This window comes from Salvelinus namaycush, unplaced genomic scaffold (genome assembly GCF_016432855.1).
Source record: "Salvelinus namaycush isolate Seneca unplaced genomic scaffold, SaNama_1.0 Scaffold943, whole genome shotgun sequence".
NCBI lineage: Eukaryota > Metazoa > Chordata > Actinopteri > Salmoniformes > Salmonidae > Salvelinus > Salvelinus namaycush.
In genome coordinates, this window is record NW_024061690.1 from 54,804 (window position 1) to 73,493 (window position 18,690).

Genomic DNA, 18,690 nt, shown 5'->3' on the forward strand with positions numbered 1-18,690 from the left:
CAAATACACTGAAAGATAAAGATGTGCCTGGATGAAGAGACAGTAAACGTCCTCTATTCTAATAAGAGATATTCAAATTGATTGGTGTTCAGAGAAATTTAAAATCAGACGTGATACCATACCCCCCCCCCCCCCCCCCCCCCCCAAAAGAAGTACATCTCTGTAGAAATGTCAAAACACAACGATTTAAAAAAACAAAAAACACTTTGGATCCAACGTTGTTACACAAAGTGTCCTAAACCTTCTATTGTTTCCTGAAGAATGCTTCTAGTATGTTCTCTCTACGTCAATGCTAAATCAGCGGGCCCAGTTTCCACGGCCCCAAGCTTAAGTACATCACCATAAAAATAAAAATAAACTTTTTGATGCACTGCTGAACAGAAAATAACTGTTCAGTGGGAGAGTATTAAAATGATACATTGGCCTGATTGATTCGTTTTCCTCGTGTCACATTTTCCCAGAATGAAGGATTATCCTTCAGTCGTCCCACAAAACAAAAGAGGTGGAGTGTTCCTTTAATACAACATATATTAGCACAGAACAAAACCAGTGTTGTGGTCCTTTAATACAACATATATTAGCACAGAACAAAACCAGTGTTGTGGTCCTTTAATACAACATATATTAGTACAGAACAAAACCAGTGTTGTGGTCCTTTAATACCACATATATTAGTACAGAACAAAACCAGTGTTGTGGTCCTTTAATACAACATATATTAGTACAGAACAAAACCAGTGTTGTGGTCCTTTAATACGACATATATTAGTACAGAACAAAACCAGTGTTGTGGTCCTTTAATACAACATATATTAGTACAGAACAAAACCAGTGTTGTGGTCCTTTAATACAACATATATTAGCACAGAACAAAACCAGCGGTGTGTTCATCAGGGAATGCAACGGGAAAACTGACATGAGCGTTTCTTATTGGACAGGTAAGTACCTCACTGTTTCACTCTGGGGGGTTTTCTTCTGTTTTGCGCCGATATGAACATGACCCAGACCTACATAAAGCAGGACATTAGACAACACTCTCTGAGCCAGACCTACATGAAGCAGGACATTAGACAACACTCTCTGAGCCAGACCTAAATGAAGCAGGACATTAGACAACACTCTCTGAGCCAGACCTACATGAAGCAGGACATTAGACAACACTCTCTGAGCCAGACCTACATGAAGCAGGACATTAGACAACACTCTCTGAGCCAGACCTACATGAAGCAGGACATTAGACAACACTCTCTGAGCCAGACCTACATGAAGCAGGACATTAGACAACACTCTCTGAGCCAGACCTACATGAAGCAGGACATTAGACAACACTCTCTGAGCCAGACCTACATGAAGCAGGACATTAGACAACACTCTCTGAGCCAGATCTACATGAAGCAGGACATTAGACAACACTCTCTGAGCCAGACCTACATGAAGCAGGACATTAGACAACACTCTCTGAGCCAGACCTACATGAAGCAGGACATTAGACAACACTCTCTGAGCCAGACCTACATGAAGCAGGTCATTAGACAACACTCTCTGAGCCAGACCTACATGAAGCAGGACATTAGACAACACTCTCTGAGCCAGACCTACATGAAGCAGGTCATTAGACAACACTCTCTGAGCCAGACCTACATACAGCAGGACATTAGACAACACTCTCTGAGCCAGACCTACATGAAGCAGGTCATTAGACAACACTCTCTGAGCCAGACCTACATGAAGCAGGACATTAGACAACACTCTCTGAGCCAGACCTACATGAAGCAGGTCATTAGACAACACTCTCTGAGCCAGACCTACATGAACAGACAAAGCTGTGTGTCTTAAGATATATATCTTGTGCTGCCAGTTAAAGTATGTTCACTCTCTACACACAAGTTCCACCCCTAACCCAGGGTTTCCCAAACTCGGTCCCGGGGGCCCGAAGAGGTGCACGTTTTGGGTTTCCGCCCCCCCAAGCACTACACAGCTGACTCAAATGATCAACGCTTGTCCCAACCCATTAAAGTATGTTTCACTGTCTACACACAAGTTCTGCCCCTAACCCAGGGTTTCCCAAACAGGCTTCTACAAGTTCTACATGACTCACGGGACCTGGTATCTACAGAAGAGACACACAGTCTGAACACAACACTGCTCTCTTTCTGCAGGTACATGTTCAGTAACTAGCAAATATGTGTTGACATGTCTTTATAACAAGTGGCATATTGCAAAATACAATCACCTTCTTTGGCAATCACATTTAACAGCTTCTTTCCTAAACAAAAATTAAACCAGAGCTTTATCTATGAACACAATGGATTTAAGTGGCTGGGGCAGTCTCAATGAAACTGTGATCGAAGTGTACATGAAAAATGGCACCCTATTATGCCCTATATAGTGGTACTACTATAGACCAGACATTATTCCCTATATAGTGCACTACTTCTGAACAGAGCCCTATTCCCTATATAGTGCACTACTTCTGAACAGTCCTATGTGGGGTAAGTATAGGGTGCCATCTGGGCAGGGTAAGTATAGGGTGCCATCTGGGCAGGGTAAGTATAGGGTGCCATCTGGGCAGGGTAAGTATAGGGTGCCATCTGGGCAGGGTAAGTATAGGGTGCCATCTGGGCAGGGTAAGTATAGGGTGCCATCTGGGCAGGGTAAGTATAGGGTGCCATCTGGGCAGGGTAAGTATAGGGTGCCATCTGGGCAGGGTAAGTATAAGGTGCCATCTGGGCAGGGTAAGTATAGGGTGCCATCTGGGCAGGGTAAGTATAGGGTGCCATCTGGGCAGGGTAAGTATAGGGTGCCATCTGGGCAGGGTAAGCACTAAGCAGTCACGTTGACTGGAGTGTTGCTTTGGAGCCACAATCTAAACCCGTCAAGGTTTTTATCTTAACTGACCGTCAAGGGGCAATCTGCAGTTCAAACAATAACAAAGTGTCCACCCCACCACTGTTTTGGTCAAAAGCTGAGGGATGGGGTTGGAGATTTGTAAACACTCAAATTCATAGACAAAGCTATGGATGCAAGGACTGACCAGCCATGCTATCAAATTGATATTTATAACACTGTTTTGGGAGAGGGGGTCTAATCAGAACTATATCTATGGTTCTGGGTCTTCTGGGTCTAATCAGAACTGCTATATCTATGGTTCTGGGTCTAATCAGAACTATGTCTATGGTGCTGGGTCTTCTGGGTCTAATCAGAACTATGTCTATGGTTCTGGGTCTTCTGGGTCTAATCAGAACTAGATCTATGGTTCTGGGTCTAATCAGAACTATATCTATGGTTCTGGGTCTTCTGGGTCTAATCAGAGCTGCTATATCTATGGTTCTGGGTCTAATCAGAGCTGCTATATCTATGGTTCTGGGTCTAATCAGAACTATATCTATGGTTCTGGGTCTTCTGGGTCTAATCAGAGCTGCTATATCTATGGTTCTGGGTCTAATCAGAGCTGTTAGATCTATGGTTCTGGGTCTAATCAGAGCTGCTATATCTATGGTTCTGGGTCTAATCAGAACTATATCTATGGTCCTGGGTCTTCTGGGTCTAATCAGAGCTGCTATATCTATGGTTCTGGGTCTAATCAGAGCTGCTATATCTATGGTTCTGGGTCTAATCAGAGCTGCTAGATCTATGGTTCTGGGTCTAATCAGAGCTGCTATATCTATGGTTCTGGGTCTAATCAGAGCTGCTATATCTATGGTTCTGGGTCTAATCAGAGCTGCTATATCTATGGTTCTGGGTCTTCTGGGTCTAATCAGAACTATATCTATGGTTCTGGGTCTAATCAGAACTGCTATATTTATGGTTCTGGGTCTAATCAGAGCTGCTATATCTATGGTTCTGGGTCTAATCAGAGCTGCTATATCTATGGTTCTGGGTCTTCTGGGTCTAATCAGAGCTGCTATATCTATGGTTCTGGGTCTAATCAGAGCTGCTATATCTATGGTTCTGGGTCTTCTGGGTCTAATCAGAGCTGCTATATCTATGGTTCTGGGTCTAATCAGAGCTGCTATATCTATGGTTCTGGGTCTAATCAGAGCTGCTAGATCTATGGTTCTGGGTCTAATCAGAGCTGCTAGATCTATGGTTCTGGGTCTTCTGGGTCTAATCAGAGCTGCTATATCTATGGTTCTGGGTCTAATCAGAGCTGCTATATCTATGGTTCTGGGTCTAATCAGAGCTGCTATATCTATGGTTCTGGGTCTTCTGGGTCTAATCAGAACTATATCAATGGTTCTGGGTCTAATCAGAACTATATCTATGGTTCTGGGTCTAATCAGAGCTGCTATATCTATGGTTCTGGGTCTAATCAGAGCTGTTAGATCTATGGTTCTGGGTCTAATCAGAGCTGCTATATCTATGGTTCTGGGTCTAATCAGAGCTGCTATATCTATGGTTCTAGGTCTAATCAGAGCTGCTATATCTATGGTTCTGGGTCTAATCAGAGCTGCTATATCTATGGTTCTGGGTCTAATCAGAGCTGCTATATCTATGGTTCTGGGTCTAATCAGAGCTGCTATATCTATGGTTCTGGGTCTAATCAGAGTTGCTATATTTATGGTTCTGGGTCTTCTGGGTCTAATCAGAGCTGTTAGATCTATGGTTCTGGGTCTAATCAGAGCTGCTATATCTATGGTTCTGGGTCTAATCAGAGCTGCTATATCTATGGTTCTGGGTCTAATCAGAGCTGCTATATCTATGGTTCTGGGTTTTCTGGGTCTAATCAGAGCTGCTATATCTATGGTTCTGGGTCTAATCAGGGCTGCTATATCTATGGTTCTGGGTCTAATCAGAGCTGCTACATCTATGGTTCTGGGTCTAATCAGAGCTGCTATATCTATGGTTCTGGGTCTAATCAGAGCTACTATATTTATGGTTCTGGGTCTAATCAGAGCTGCTAGATCTATGGTTCTGGGTCTAATCAGAGCTGCTAGATCTATGGTTCTGGGTCCAATCAGAGCTGCTAGATCTATGGTTCTGGGTCTTCTGGGTCTAATCAGAGCTATGTGTATGGTTCTGGGTCTTCTTGGTCCTGCGACCCAGGTGGTAGTAGTAGAGGAGTGTGATGATGAGGAAGAGGACTTCACTGAGGAGGAGGAGGATGGCAGAGTTTGACATCAGACCCAGCTCCACCAGGGTGATGCTGGTCACTGCAATGAGAGAGAGGACACACACCTTTTACAACTCGGGTTAAGTACCTTGCTCCAGGGCGCACACCTTTTACAACTAGGGTTAAGTACCTTGCTCCAGGACACACACCTTTTACAACTAGGGTTAAGTACCTTGCTCCAGGACACACACCTTTTACAACTCGGGTTAAGTACCTTGCTCCAGGGCACACACCTTTTACAACTAGGGTTAAGTACCTTGCTCCAGGACACACACCTTTTACAACTAGGGTTAAGTACCTTGCTCCAGGACACACACCTTTTACAACTAGGGTTAAGTACCTTGCTCCAGGACACACACCTTTTACAACTCGGGTTAAGTACCTTGCTCCAGGACACACACCTTTTACAACTAGGGTTAAGTACCTTGCTCCAGGACACACACCTTTTACAACTCGGGTTAAGTACCTTGCTCCAGGACACACACCTTTTACAACTAGGGTTAAGTACCTTGCTCCAGGACACACACCTTTTACAACTCGGGTTAAGTACCTTGCTCCAGGGCACACACCTTTTACAACTCGGGTTAAGTACCTTGCTCCAGGGCGCACACCTTTTACAACTAGGGTTAAGTACCTTGCTCCAGGGCACACACCTTTTACAACTCGGGTTAAGTACCTTGCTCCAGGACACACACCTTTTACAACTCGGGTTAAGTACCTTGCTCCAGGACACACACCTTTTACAACTAGGGTTAAGTACCTTGCTCCAGGACACACACCTTTTACAACTAGGGTTAAGTACCTTGCTCCAGGGCACACACCTTTTACAACTCGGGTTAAGTACCTTGCTCCAGGGCACACACCTTTTACAACTCGGGTTAAGTACCTTGCTCCAGGGCACACACCTTTTACAACTAGGGTTAAGTACCTTGCTCCAGGACACACACCTTTTACAACTAGGGTTAAGTACCTTGCTCCAGGACACACACCTTTTACAACTCGGGTTAAGTACCTTGCTCCAGGACACACACCTTTTACAACTCGGGTTAAGTACCTTGCTCCAGGACACACACCTTTTACAACTCGGGTTAAGTACCTTGCTCCAGGACACACACCTTTTACAACTAGGGTTAAGTACCTTGCTCCAGGACACACACCTTTTACAACTCGGGTTAAGTACCTTGCTCCAGGACACACACCTTTTACAACTCGGGTTAAGTACCTTGCTCCAGGACACACACCTTTTACAACTCGGGTTAAGTACCTTGCTCCAGGACACACACCTTTTACAACTCGGGTTAAGTACCTTGCTCCAGGGCACACACCTTTTACAACTAGGGTTAAGTACCTTGCTCCAGGGCACACACCTTTTACAACTCGGGTTAAGTACCTTGCTCAAGGGCACACACCTTTTACAACTAGGGTTAAGTACCTTGCTCCAGGGCTACACACCTTTTACAACTCGGGTTAAGTACCTTGCTCCAGGGCACACACCTTTTACAACTCGGGTTAAGTACCTTGCTTCAGGGCACACACCTTTTACAACTCGGGTTAAGTACCTTGCTCCAGGGCACACACCTTTTACAACTCGGGTTAAGTACCTTGCTCCAGGGCACACACCTTTTACAACTCGGGTTAAGTACCTTGCTCCAGGGCACACACCTTTTACAACTAGGGTTAAGTACCTTGCTCCAGGGCACACACCTTTTACAACTCGGGTTAAGTACCTTGCTCCAGGGCACACACCTTTTACAACTCGGGTTAAGTACCTTGCTCCAGGGCACACACCTTTTACAACTCGGGTTAAGTACCTTGCTCCAGGGCACACACCTTTTACAACTCGGGTTAAGTACCTTGCTCCAGGGCACACACCTTTTACAACTCGGGTTAAGTACCTTGCTCCAGGGCACACACCTTTTACAACTCGGGTTAAGTACCTTGCTCCAGGGCACACACCTTTTACAACTAGGGTTAAGTACCTTGCTCCAGGGCACACACCTTTTACAACTCGGGTTAAGTACCTTGCTCCAGGGCACACACCTTTTACAACTCGGGTTAAGTACCTTGCTCCAGGGCACACACACCTAGTCGGCTAAGGGATTCATAAATCAGCGGCCTTTCACTTACTGGCCCAATGCTTTGAACCGCTAGGCGTGTTTCCCAACACTGATATAGGGGACACGGTGACATCTGGGATGCAGCCTATACAAATGTAATATGTGTACTCATACAGAGCCATCGGAAATATTCAGACCGCTTGACTTTTTCCACATTTTGGTATGTTAAAGCATTATTCTAAAATGGATTAAATATTTTTTTCCCCTCATCAATCTACACACAATACCCCATAATGACAAAGCAAACACAGGTTTTTAGAAATTGAAATATCACATTTACATAAGTATTCCGACCTTTTACTCAGTACTTTGTTGAAGCACCTTTGGCAGCGATTACAGCCTCGAGACTCATTGGGTATGACGCTACAAGTTTGGCACACCTGTATTTGGGGAGTTTCTCCCATTCTTCTCTGCAGATCCTCTCAAGCTCTGTCAGGTTGGATGTGGAGCGTCGCTGCACAGCTATTTTCAGGTCTCTCCAGAGATGTTAGATCGGGTTCAAGTCCAGGCTCTGGCTGGGCCAGTCAAGGACATTCAGAGACTTGTCCCGAAGCCCCTCCTACGTTGTCTTGGCTGTGTGCTTAGGGTCGTTGTCCTGTTGGATGGTGAACCTTCGCCCCAGTCTCAGGTCCAGAGCGCTCTGGAGCAGGTTTTCATCAAGGATCTCTCTGTACTTTGCTCTGTTCATCCTTGCCTCAATCCAGACTAGTCTCCCAGTCCCTGCCGCTGAAAATCCTCCCCACAGTATGATGCTGCCACCACCATGCTTCACCGTAGGGATGGTGCCAGGTTTCCTCCAGACATGACGCTTGGCATTCAGGCCAGAGTTCAATCTTGGTTTCATCAGACCAGAGAATCTTGTTTCTCATGGTCTGAGAGTCTTTAGGTGCCTTTTGGCAAACTCCAAGCGGGCTGTCATGTGCCTTTTACTGAGGAGTGGCTTCCGTCTGGCCACTCTACCACAAAGGCCTGATTGGTGGAGTGCTGCAGAAATAGTTGTCCTTCTGGAAGGTTCTCCCATCTCCACAGAGGAACTCTGGAGCTCTGTCAGTGACCATCGGGTTCTTGGTCACATCCCTGACCAAGGCCCCTCCACCGATTGCTGTTTGGCCGGGCGGCCAGCTCTAGGAAGAGCCTTGGTGGTTCCAAACTTCTTCCATTTTAGAATGATGGAGGCCACTGTGTTCTTGGGGACCTTCAATGCTGCAGAAATGTTTTGTTACCCTTCCCCAGATCTGTGCCTCGACACAATCCTGTCTCAGAGCTCTACGGACAATTCCCTCGACCTCATGGCTTGGTTTTTGCTCTGACATGCACTGTCCACTGTGGGACCTTATATAGTCAGGTGTGTGCCTTTCCAAATCATGTCCAATCAACTGAATTTACCACAGGTGGACTCCAATCAAGTTGTAGAAACATCTCAACGATGATCAATGGAAACAAGATGCACCTGAGATCAATTTACAGTCTCATAGGGTCTGAATACTTATGTAAATAATGTATTTCAGTTTTATTTGTTGCAAAAATGTCTAAAAACCTGTTTACGCTTTGTCATTATGGGGTATTGTGATGTCATTATGGGGTATTGTAATGTCATTATGGGGTATTGTGATGTCATTATGGGGTATTGTGTTTAGATTGGTAAGGATTTTTTTAATTAATCCATTTTAGAATAAGGCTTTAACGTAGCAAAATGTAGAAAAGTCAAGGGGTCTGAATACTTTCTGAAGGCTCTGTATATGTGATCATCTTGACCATAGACGGAACTTCACTCTCAATTCAATTCAAGGGGCTTTACTGTCATGGGAAACATATGTTTACATTGCCAAAGCAAGTGAAATAGATAAACAAAACAGTCAAAAATGAACAATAAACATTACTCACAAAAGTTCCAAAAGAATTTCAAAATGTCATATTATATCTATATACGGTGTTGTAACGATGTGCAAATAGTTAAAGTACAAAAGGGAACATAAATAAGCATAAATATGGGTTGTATTTACAATGGTGTTTGTTCTTCACTGGTTGCCCGTTTCTCATGGCAACACCCTTATCTTGCAGTTCACTTCCGGGCTCATATATATCAAGCATCTCAGAGCAGGACTACTGATCTAGAATCAGATCCCTCGTTGTCTCTGTGATCTTACTCATTACAATCTAAAAGGTTAAACTGATCCCAGATCAGCAGTCCTACTCTGATACAGTACATATGGCTCCTGGTCCCCCCGTCCATGTAATGTTATTCATTACAACCTAAAAGGTTAAACTGATCCCAGATCAGCAGTCCTACTCTGATACAGTACATACAGCCCCAGACTTCACTTCCGTCGACACTGCAGGACTGAACAGAGATAGATCAGCAGTCCTACTCTGATCATAGACACTACTACTGTTACTGTAACCAACTGATCATAGACACTACTACTGTTACTGTAACCAACTGATCATAGACACTACTACTGTTACTGTAACCAACTGATCATAGACACTACTACTGTTACTGTAACCAACTGATCATAGACACTACTACTGTTACTGTAACCAACTGATCATAGACACTACTACTGTTACTGTAACCAACTGATCATAGACACTACTGTTACTGTAACCAACTGATCATAGACACTACTACTGTTACTGTAACCAACTGATCATAGACACTACTACTGTTACTGTAACCAACTGATCATAGACACTACTACTGTTACTGTAACCAACTGATCATAGACACTACTACTGTTACTGTAACCAACTGATCATAGACACTACTACTGTTACTGTAACCAACTGATCATAGACACTACTACTGTTACTGTAACCAACTGATCATAGACACTACTACTGTTACTGTAACCAACTGATCATAGACACGACTACTGTTACTGTAACCAACTGATCATAGACACGACTACTGTTACTGTAACCAACTGATCATAGACACTACTACTGTTACTGTAACCAACTGATCATAGACACTACTACTGTTACTGTAACCAACTGATCATAGACACTACTACTGTTACTGTAACCAACTGATCAGACACTACTACTGTTACTGTAACCAACTGATCATAGACACTACTACTGTTACTGTAACCAACTGATCATAGACACTACTACTGTTACTGTAACCAACTGATCATAGCCACTACTACTGTTACTGTAACCAACTGATCATAGACACTACTACTGTTACTGTAACCAACTGATCATAGACACTACTACTGTTACTGTAACCAACTGATCATAGACACTACTACTGTTACTGTAACCAACTGATCATAGACACTACTACTGTTACTGTAACCAACTGATCATAGACACTACTACTGTTACTGTAACCAACTGATCATAGACACTACTACTGTTACTGTAACCAACTGATCATAGACACTATTGTTACTGTAACCAACTGATCATAGACACTACTGTTACTGTAACCAACTGATCATAGACACTACTACTGTTACTGTAACCAACTGATCATAGACACTACTACTGTTACTGTAACCAACTGATCAGAGACACTACTACTGTTACTGTAACCAACTGATCATAGACACTACTGTTACTGTAACTAACTGATCATAGACACTACTACTGTCACTGTAACCAACTGATCATAGACACTACTACTGTCACTGTAACCAACTGATCATAGACACTACTACTGTTACTGTAACCAACTGATCATAGACACTACTGTTACTGTAACCAACTGATCATAGACACTATTGTTATTGTAACCAACTGATCATAGACACTACTACTGTTACTGTAACCAACTGATCATAGACACTACTGTTACTGTAACTAACTGATCATAGACACTACTACTGTCACTGTAACCAACTGATCATAGACACTACTACTGTCACTGTAACCAACTGATCATAGACACTACTACTGTTACTGTAACCAACTGATCATAGACACTACTGTTACTGTAACCAACTGATCATAGACACTATTGTTATTGTAACCAACTGATCATAGACACTACTAATGTTACTGTAACCAACTGATCATAGACACTACTACTGTTACTGTAACCAACTGATCATAGACACTACTACTGTTACTGTAACCAACTGATCATAGACACTACTACTGTTACTGTAACCAACTGATCATAGACACTACTACTGTTACTGTAACCAACTGATCATAGACACTACTACTGTTACTGTAACCAACTGATCATAGACACTACTACTGTTACTGTAACCAACTGATCATAGACACTACTACTGTTACTGTAACCAACTGATCATAGACACGGCTACTGTTACTGTAACCAACTGATCATAGACACTACTACTGTTACTGTAACCAACTGATCATAGACACTACTGTTACTGTAACCAACTGATCATAGACACTACTGTTACTGTAACCAACTGATCAGAGACACTACTGTTACTGTAACCAACTGATCATAGACACTACTGTTACTGTAACCAACTGATCAGAGACACTACTGTTACTGTAACCAACTGATCATAGACACTACTGTTACTGTAACCAACTGATCAGAGACACTACTACTGTTACTGTAACCAACTGATCATAGCCACTACTACTGTTACTGTAACCAACTGATCATAGACACTACTACTGTTACTGTAACCAACTGATCATAGACACTACTACTGTTACTGTAACCAACTGATCATAGACACTACTACTGTTACTGTAACCAACTGATCATAGACACTACTACTGTTACTGTAACCAACTGATCATAGACACTACTACTGTTACTGTAACCAACTGATCATAGACACTACTACTGTTACTGTAACCAACTGATCATAGACACTACTACTGTTACTGTAACCAACTGATCATAGACACTACTGTTACTGTAACCAACTGATCATAGACACTACTACTGTTACTGTAACCAACTGATCATAGACACTACTACTGTTACTGTAACCAACTGATCAGAGACACTACTACTGTTACTGTAACCAACTGATCATAGACACTACTGTTACTGTAACTAACTGATCATAGACACTACTACTGTTACTGTAACCAACTGATCATAGACACTACTACTGTTACTGTAACCAACTGATCAGACACTACTACTGTTACTGTAACCAACTGATCATAGACACTACTACTGTTACTGTAACCAACTGATCAGACACTACTACTGTTACTGTAACCAACTGATCATAGACACTACTACTGTTACTGTAACCAACTGATCATAGACACTACTACTGTTACTGTAACCAACTGATCATAGCCACTACTACTGTTACTGTAACCAACTGATCATAGACACTACTACTGTTACTGTAACCAACTGATCATAGACACTACTACTGTTACTGTAACCAACTGATCATAGACACTACTACTGTTACTGTAACCAACTGATCATAGACACTACTACTGTTACTGTAACCAACTGATCATAGACACTACTACTGTTACTGTAACCAACTGATCATAGACACTACTACTGTTACTGTAACCAACTGATCATAGACACTACTACTGTTACTGTAACCAACTGATCATAGACACTACTGTTACTGTAACCAACTGATCATAGACACTACTACTGTTACTGTAACCAACTGATCATAGACACTACTACTGTTACTGTAACCAACTGATCAGAGACACTACTACTGTTACTGTAACCAACTGATCATAGACACTACTGTTACTGTAACTAACTGATCATAGACACTACTACTGTTACTGTAACCAACTGATCATAGACACTACTACTGTCACTGTAACCAACTGATCATAGACACTACTACTGTTACTGTAACCAACTGATCATAGACACTACTGTTACTGTAACCAACTGATCATAGACAATATTGTTATTGTAACCAACTGATCATAGACACTACTACTGTTACTGTAACCAACTGATCATAGACACTACTGTTACTGTAACTAACTGATCATAGACACTACTACTGTCACTGTAACCAACTGATCATAGACACTACTACTGTCACTGTAACCAACTGATCATAGACACTACTACTGTTACTGTAACCAACTGATCATAGACACTACTGTTACTGTAACCAACTGATCATAGACACTATTGTTATTGTAACCAACTGATCATAGACACTACTAATGTTACTGTAACCAACTGATCATAGACACTACTACTGTTACTGTAACCAACTGATCATAGACACTACTACTGTTACTGTAACCAACTGATCATAGACACTACTACTGTTACTGTAACCAACTGATCATAGACACTACTACTGTTACTGTAACCAACTGATCATAGACACTACTACTGTTACTGTAACCAACTGATCATAGACACTACTACTGTTACTGTAACCAACTGATCATAGACACTACTGTTACTGTAACCAACTGATCATAGACACGGCTACTGTTACTGTAACCAACTGATCATAGACACTACTACTGTTACTGTAACCAACTGATCATAGACACTACTGTTACTGTAACCAACTGATCATAGACACTACTGTTACTGTAACCAACTGATCAGAGACACTACTGTTACTGTAACCAACTGATCATAGACACTACTGTTACTGTAACCAACTGATCAGAGACACTACTGTTACTGTAACCAACTGATCATAGACACTACTGTTACTGTAACCAACTGATCAGAGACACTACTACTGTTACTGTAACCAACTGATCATAGACACTACTACTGTTACTGTAACCAACTGATCATAGACACTACTACTGTTACTGTAACCAACTGATCAGAGACACTACTACTGTTACTGTAACCAACTGATCATAGACACTACTACTGTTACTGTAACCAACTGATCATAGACACTACTACTGTTACTGTAACCAACTGATCATAGACACTACTACTGTTACTGTAACCAACTGATCATAGACACTACTACTGTTACTGTAACCAACTGATCATAGACACTACTACTGTTACTGTAACCAACTGATCATAGACACTACTACTGTTACTGTAACCAACTGATCATAGACACTACTACTGTTACTGTAACCAACTGATCATAGACACTACTACTGTTACTGTAACCAACTGATCATAGACACTACTACTGTTACTGTAACCAACTGATCATAGACACTACTACTGTTACTGTAACCAACTGATCATAGACACTACTACTGTTACTGTAACCAACTGATCATAGACACTACTACTGTTACTGTAACCAACTGATCATAGACACTACTACTGTTACTGTAACCAACTGATCATATACAATACTACTGTTACTGTAACCAACTGATCATAGACACTACTGTTACTGTAACCAACTGATCATAGACACTACTACTGTTACTGTAACCAACTGATCATAGACACTACTACTGTTACTGTAACCAACTGATCATAGACACTACTACTGTTACTGTAACCAACTGATCATAGACGCTACTACTGTTACTGTAACCAACTGATCATAGACAATACTACTGTTACTGTAACTAACTGATCATAGACACAACTGTTACTGTAACCAACTGATCATAGACACTACTACTGTTACTGTAACCAACTGATCATAGACACTACTACTGTAACCAACTGATCATAGACACTACTACTGTTACTGTAATCAACTGATCATAGACACTACTGTTACTGTAATCAACTGATCATAGACACTACTACTGTTACTGTAACCAACTGATCATAGACAATACTACTGTTACTGTAACCAACTGATCATAGACACAACTGTTACTGTAACCAACTGATCATAGACACTACTACTGTTACTGTAACCAACTGATCATAGACACTACTACTGTAACCAACTGATCATAGACACTACTACTGTTACTGTAATCAACTGATCATAGACACTACTGTTACTGTAATCAACTGATCATAGACACTACTACTGTTACTGTAACCAACTGATCATAGACACTACTGTTACTGTAACCAACTGATCATAGACACTACTACTGTTACTGTAACCAACTGATCATAGTCACTACTACTGTTACTGTAACCAACTGATCATAGACACTACTACTGTAACCAAATGATCATAGACACTACTACTGTTACTGTAACCAACTGATCATAGACACTACTGTTACTGTAACCAACTGATCATAGACACTACTACTGTTACTGTAACCAACTGATCATAGACACTACTGTTACTGTAACCAACTGATCAGAGACACTACTGTTACTGTAACCAACTGATCATAGACACTACTGTTACTGTAACCAACTGATCATAGACACTACTACTGTTACTGTAACCAACTGATCATAGACACTACTACTGTTACTGTAACCAACTAATAATAGACACTACTACTGTTACTGTAACCAACTGATCATAGACACTACTACTGTTACTGTAACCAACTGATCATAGCCACTACTGTTACTGTAACCAACTGATCAGAGACACTACTGTTACTGTAATCAACTGATCATAGACACTACTACTGTTACTGTAACCAACTGATCATAGACACTACTGTTACTGTAACCAACTGATCATAGACACTACTACTGTTACTGTAACCAACTGATCATAGACACTACTACTGTTACTGTAACCAACTGATCATAGACACTACTACTGTAACCAAATGATCATAGACACTACTACTGTTACTGTAACCAACTGATCATAGACACTACTGTTACTGTAACCAACTGATCATAGACACTACTGTTACTGTAACCAACTGATCATAGACACTACTGTTACTGTAACCAACTGATCAGAGACACTACTGTTACTGTAACCAACTGATCATAGACACTACTACTGTTACTGTAACCAACTGATCATAGACACTACTACTGTTACTGTAACCAACTGATCATAGACACTACTACTGTTACTGTAACCAACTGATCATAGACACTACTACTGTTACTGTAACCAACTAATAATAGACACTACTGTTACTGTAACCAACTGATCATAGATACTACTACTGTTACTGTAACCAACTGATCATAGCCACTACTGTTACTGTAACCAACTGATCAGAGACACTACTGTTACTGTAACCAACTGATCATAGACACTACTGTTACTGTAACCAACTGATCATAGACACTACTGTTACTGTAACCAACTGATCATAGACACTACTGTTACTGTAAGCAACTGATCATAGACACTACTACTGTTACTGTAACCAACTGATCATAGACACTACTACTGTTACTGTAACCAACTGATCATAGACACTACTGTTACTGATCATGGACAATCCTGTAACCTACAGATAGTCTGTAAAGAACAACTCTGATGACATGTTCCAATCATAAACCAATAGGTGAAGCCCAGTGCATCCTTACTGCATAGTTGTTAGTTTGTGTTGTTAGTAAATGGAAGACAGAACAACGGATCCCTCACCCAGGAACTGGACAGACAGGAGACAGGCCTCGGTCAGCAGGGTCCACTGGATAATGGCCTTCTCTGCTGTGTACAGACCATTCCACATGATCAATGAGACACCTGGTGAGAGAGAGAGAGAGACAGAGAGAGACAGAGAGAGACAGAGACAGAGAGAGAGACAGAGAGAGAGAGAGAGAGACAGAGAGAGAGAGACAGAGAGAGAGAGACAGAGACAGAGACAGAGAGACAGAGAGACAGAGAGACATAGAGAGACAGAGAGAGACAGAGAGAGACAGAGAGAGAGACAGAGAGAGAGACAGAGAGAGAGAGGGATGTTTAGCATTAGGGTGAGGACTACAGTAGTCTAGTGTTGCCAGCCTTCTAAAACCCAGTTGTCTCGATCACTCCACTATTGGAAGTACTGTGAAAAGCCCGGGTTTCCGAGGTCAGGTCCACATAGGTTCACATCAGAACGGATCCAAACAACCAAACCTCTCAGCTACTAATTCCTTCCTTACAGATGTGGCATCAGACCAGTGTGTTGGAAGTGGCTGGTTTTAACACTGTACTAGAGTAGGGCGTACATCCTGTCCATCAGGAAGTAGTGAGCCCTTCTGATGACCCCGGCCCACACAAAGCCTTGGATAGATGCAGTATAATACTATATTTAGAACTATATAGTACATCTATGGCTCTGCTCCAACCCAGGCTGTTACTGAACAGATAGTAGAGGAACTGTGGCAGTGTTCCAAAAGGCACCCTATTCCCTATTAGTGCGCACTACTTTTAACCAGAGCTCTATGGACCCTAGATAAAAGTAGTGCACTATAAAAAGGGAATAGGGTGCCATTTGGGACGAACCCTGAATCTTCACCCCATGTTGCCTAAAGCCTTCCGCTGTAAAGGGATTATCCTCTCTTCCTGTCTTTCTCAGTAGGGTTCCTCCTTCCATCCATCCCTCTATCTCTCCCTCCATCAGAGAGAGACTGTACAGTCACGCCTTGCTGTACTCAACTGCACTCATCATGTAATACTGTAAAACATGACAGACTGAATACAGACCTCTTAATACCCTGTGACATAAAACTATTAAAGCATTCATGATTATTACTATCTTATTTAGCTAGGTAAACCCTAAGCTGGTTCCAGTCTTACCTGTTATTTAGCTAGGTAAGCCGTAAGCTGGTTCTGGTCCTACCTGTTATTTAGCTAGGTAAGCCCTAAGCTGGTTCCAGTCTTACCTGTTATTTAACTAGGTAAGCCCTAAGCTGGTTCCGGTCTTACCTGTTATTTAGCTAGGTAAGCCCTCAGCTGGTTCTGGTCTTACCTGTTATTTAGCTAGGTAAGCCCTAAGCTGGTTCTGGTCCTACCTGTTATTTAGCTAGGTAAGCCCTAAGCTGGTTCCAGTCCTACCTGTTATTTAGCTAGGTAAGCCCTAAGCTGGTTCTGGTCCTACCTGTTATTTAGCTAGGTAAGCCGTAAGCTGGTTCTGGTCCTACCTGTTATTTAGCTAGGTAAGCCGTAAGCTGGTTCTGGTCCTACCTGTTATTTAGCTAGGTAAGCCCTAAGCTGGTTCCGGTCTTACCTGTTATTTAGCTAGGTAAGCCCTCAGCTGGTTCTGGTCTTACCTGTTATTTAGCTAGGTAAGCCCTAAGCTGGTTCTGGTCCTACCTGTTATTTAGCTAGGTAAGCCCTAAGCTGGTTCCAGTCCTACCTGTTATTTAGCTAGGTAAGCCCTAAGCTGGTTCTGGTCCTACCTGTTATTTAGCTAGGTAAGCCCTAAGCTGGTTCTGGTCTTACCTGTTATTTAGCTAGGTAAGCCCTCAGCTGGTTCTGGTCTTACCTGTTATTTAGCTAGGTAAGCCCTAAGCTGGTTCCGGTCTTACCTGTTATTTAACTAGGTAAGCCCTAAGCTGGTTCTGGTCTTACCTGTTATTTAACTAGGTAAGCCCTAAGCTGGTTCTGGTCTTACCTGTTATTTAGCTAGGTAAGCCCTAAGCTGGTTCCAGTCCTACCTGTTATTTAGCTAGGTAAGCCCTAAACTGGTTCCGGTCTTACCTGTTATTTAGCTAGGTAAGCCCTA

At 42.1% G+C, this 18,690-nt stretch overlaps 1 protein-coding gene across 1 annotated transcript in view; it reads right to left on the reverse strand.

The window, feature by feature from the left end:
• Positions 1 to 4,873: 4,873 nt before the first annotated feature.
• LOC120043500 (tumor protein p53-inducible protein 11-like) overlaps positions 4,874 to 18,690 on the reverse strand; it is a 37,675-nt gene continuing 23,858 nt past the window's right edge. The window contains exons 5-6 of the mRNA XM_038988093.1: positions 16,626 to 16,727; positions 4,874 to 5,153 (exon numbers count right to left, since the gene is read on the reverse strand). Coding sequence (XP_038844021.1) covers positions 4,996 to 5,153; positions 16,626 to 16,727 — 260 coding nt within the window. The 3' untranslated portion in view covers positions 4,874 to 4,995. The remainder of the gene's footprint in view (positions 5,154 to 16,625; positions 16,728 to 18,690) is intronic.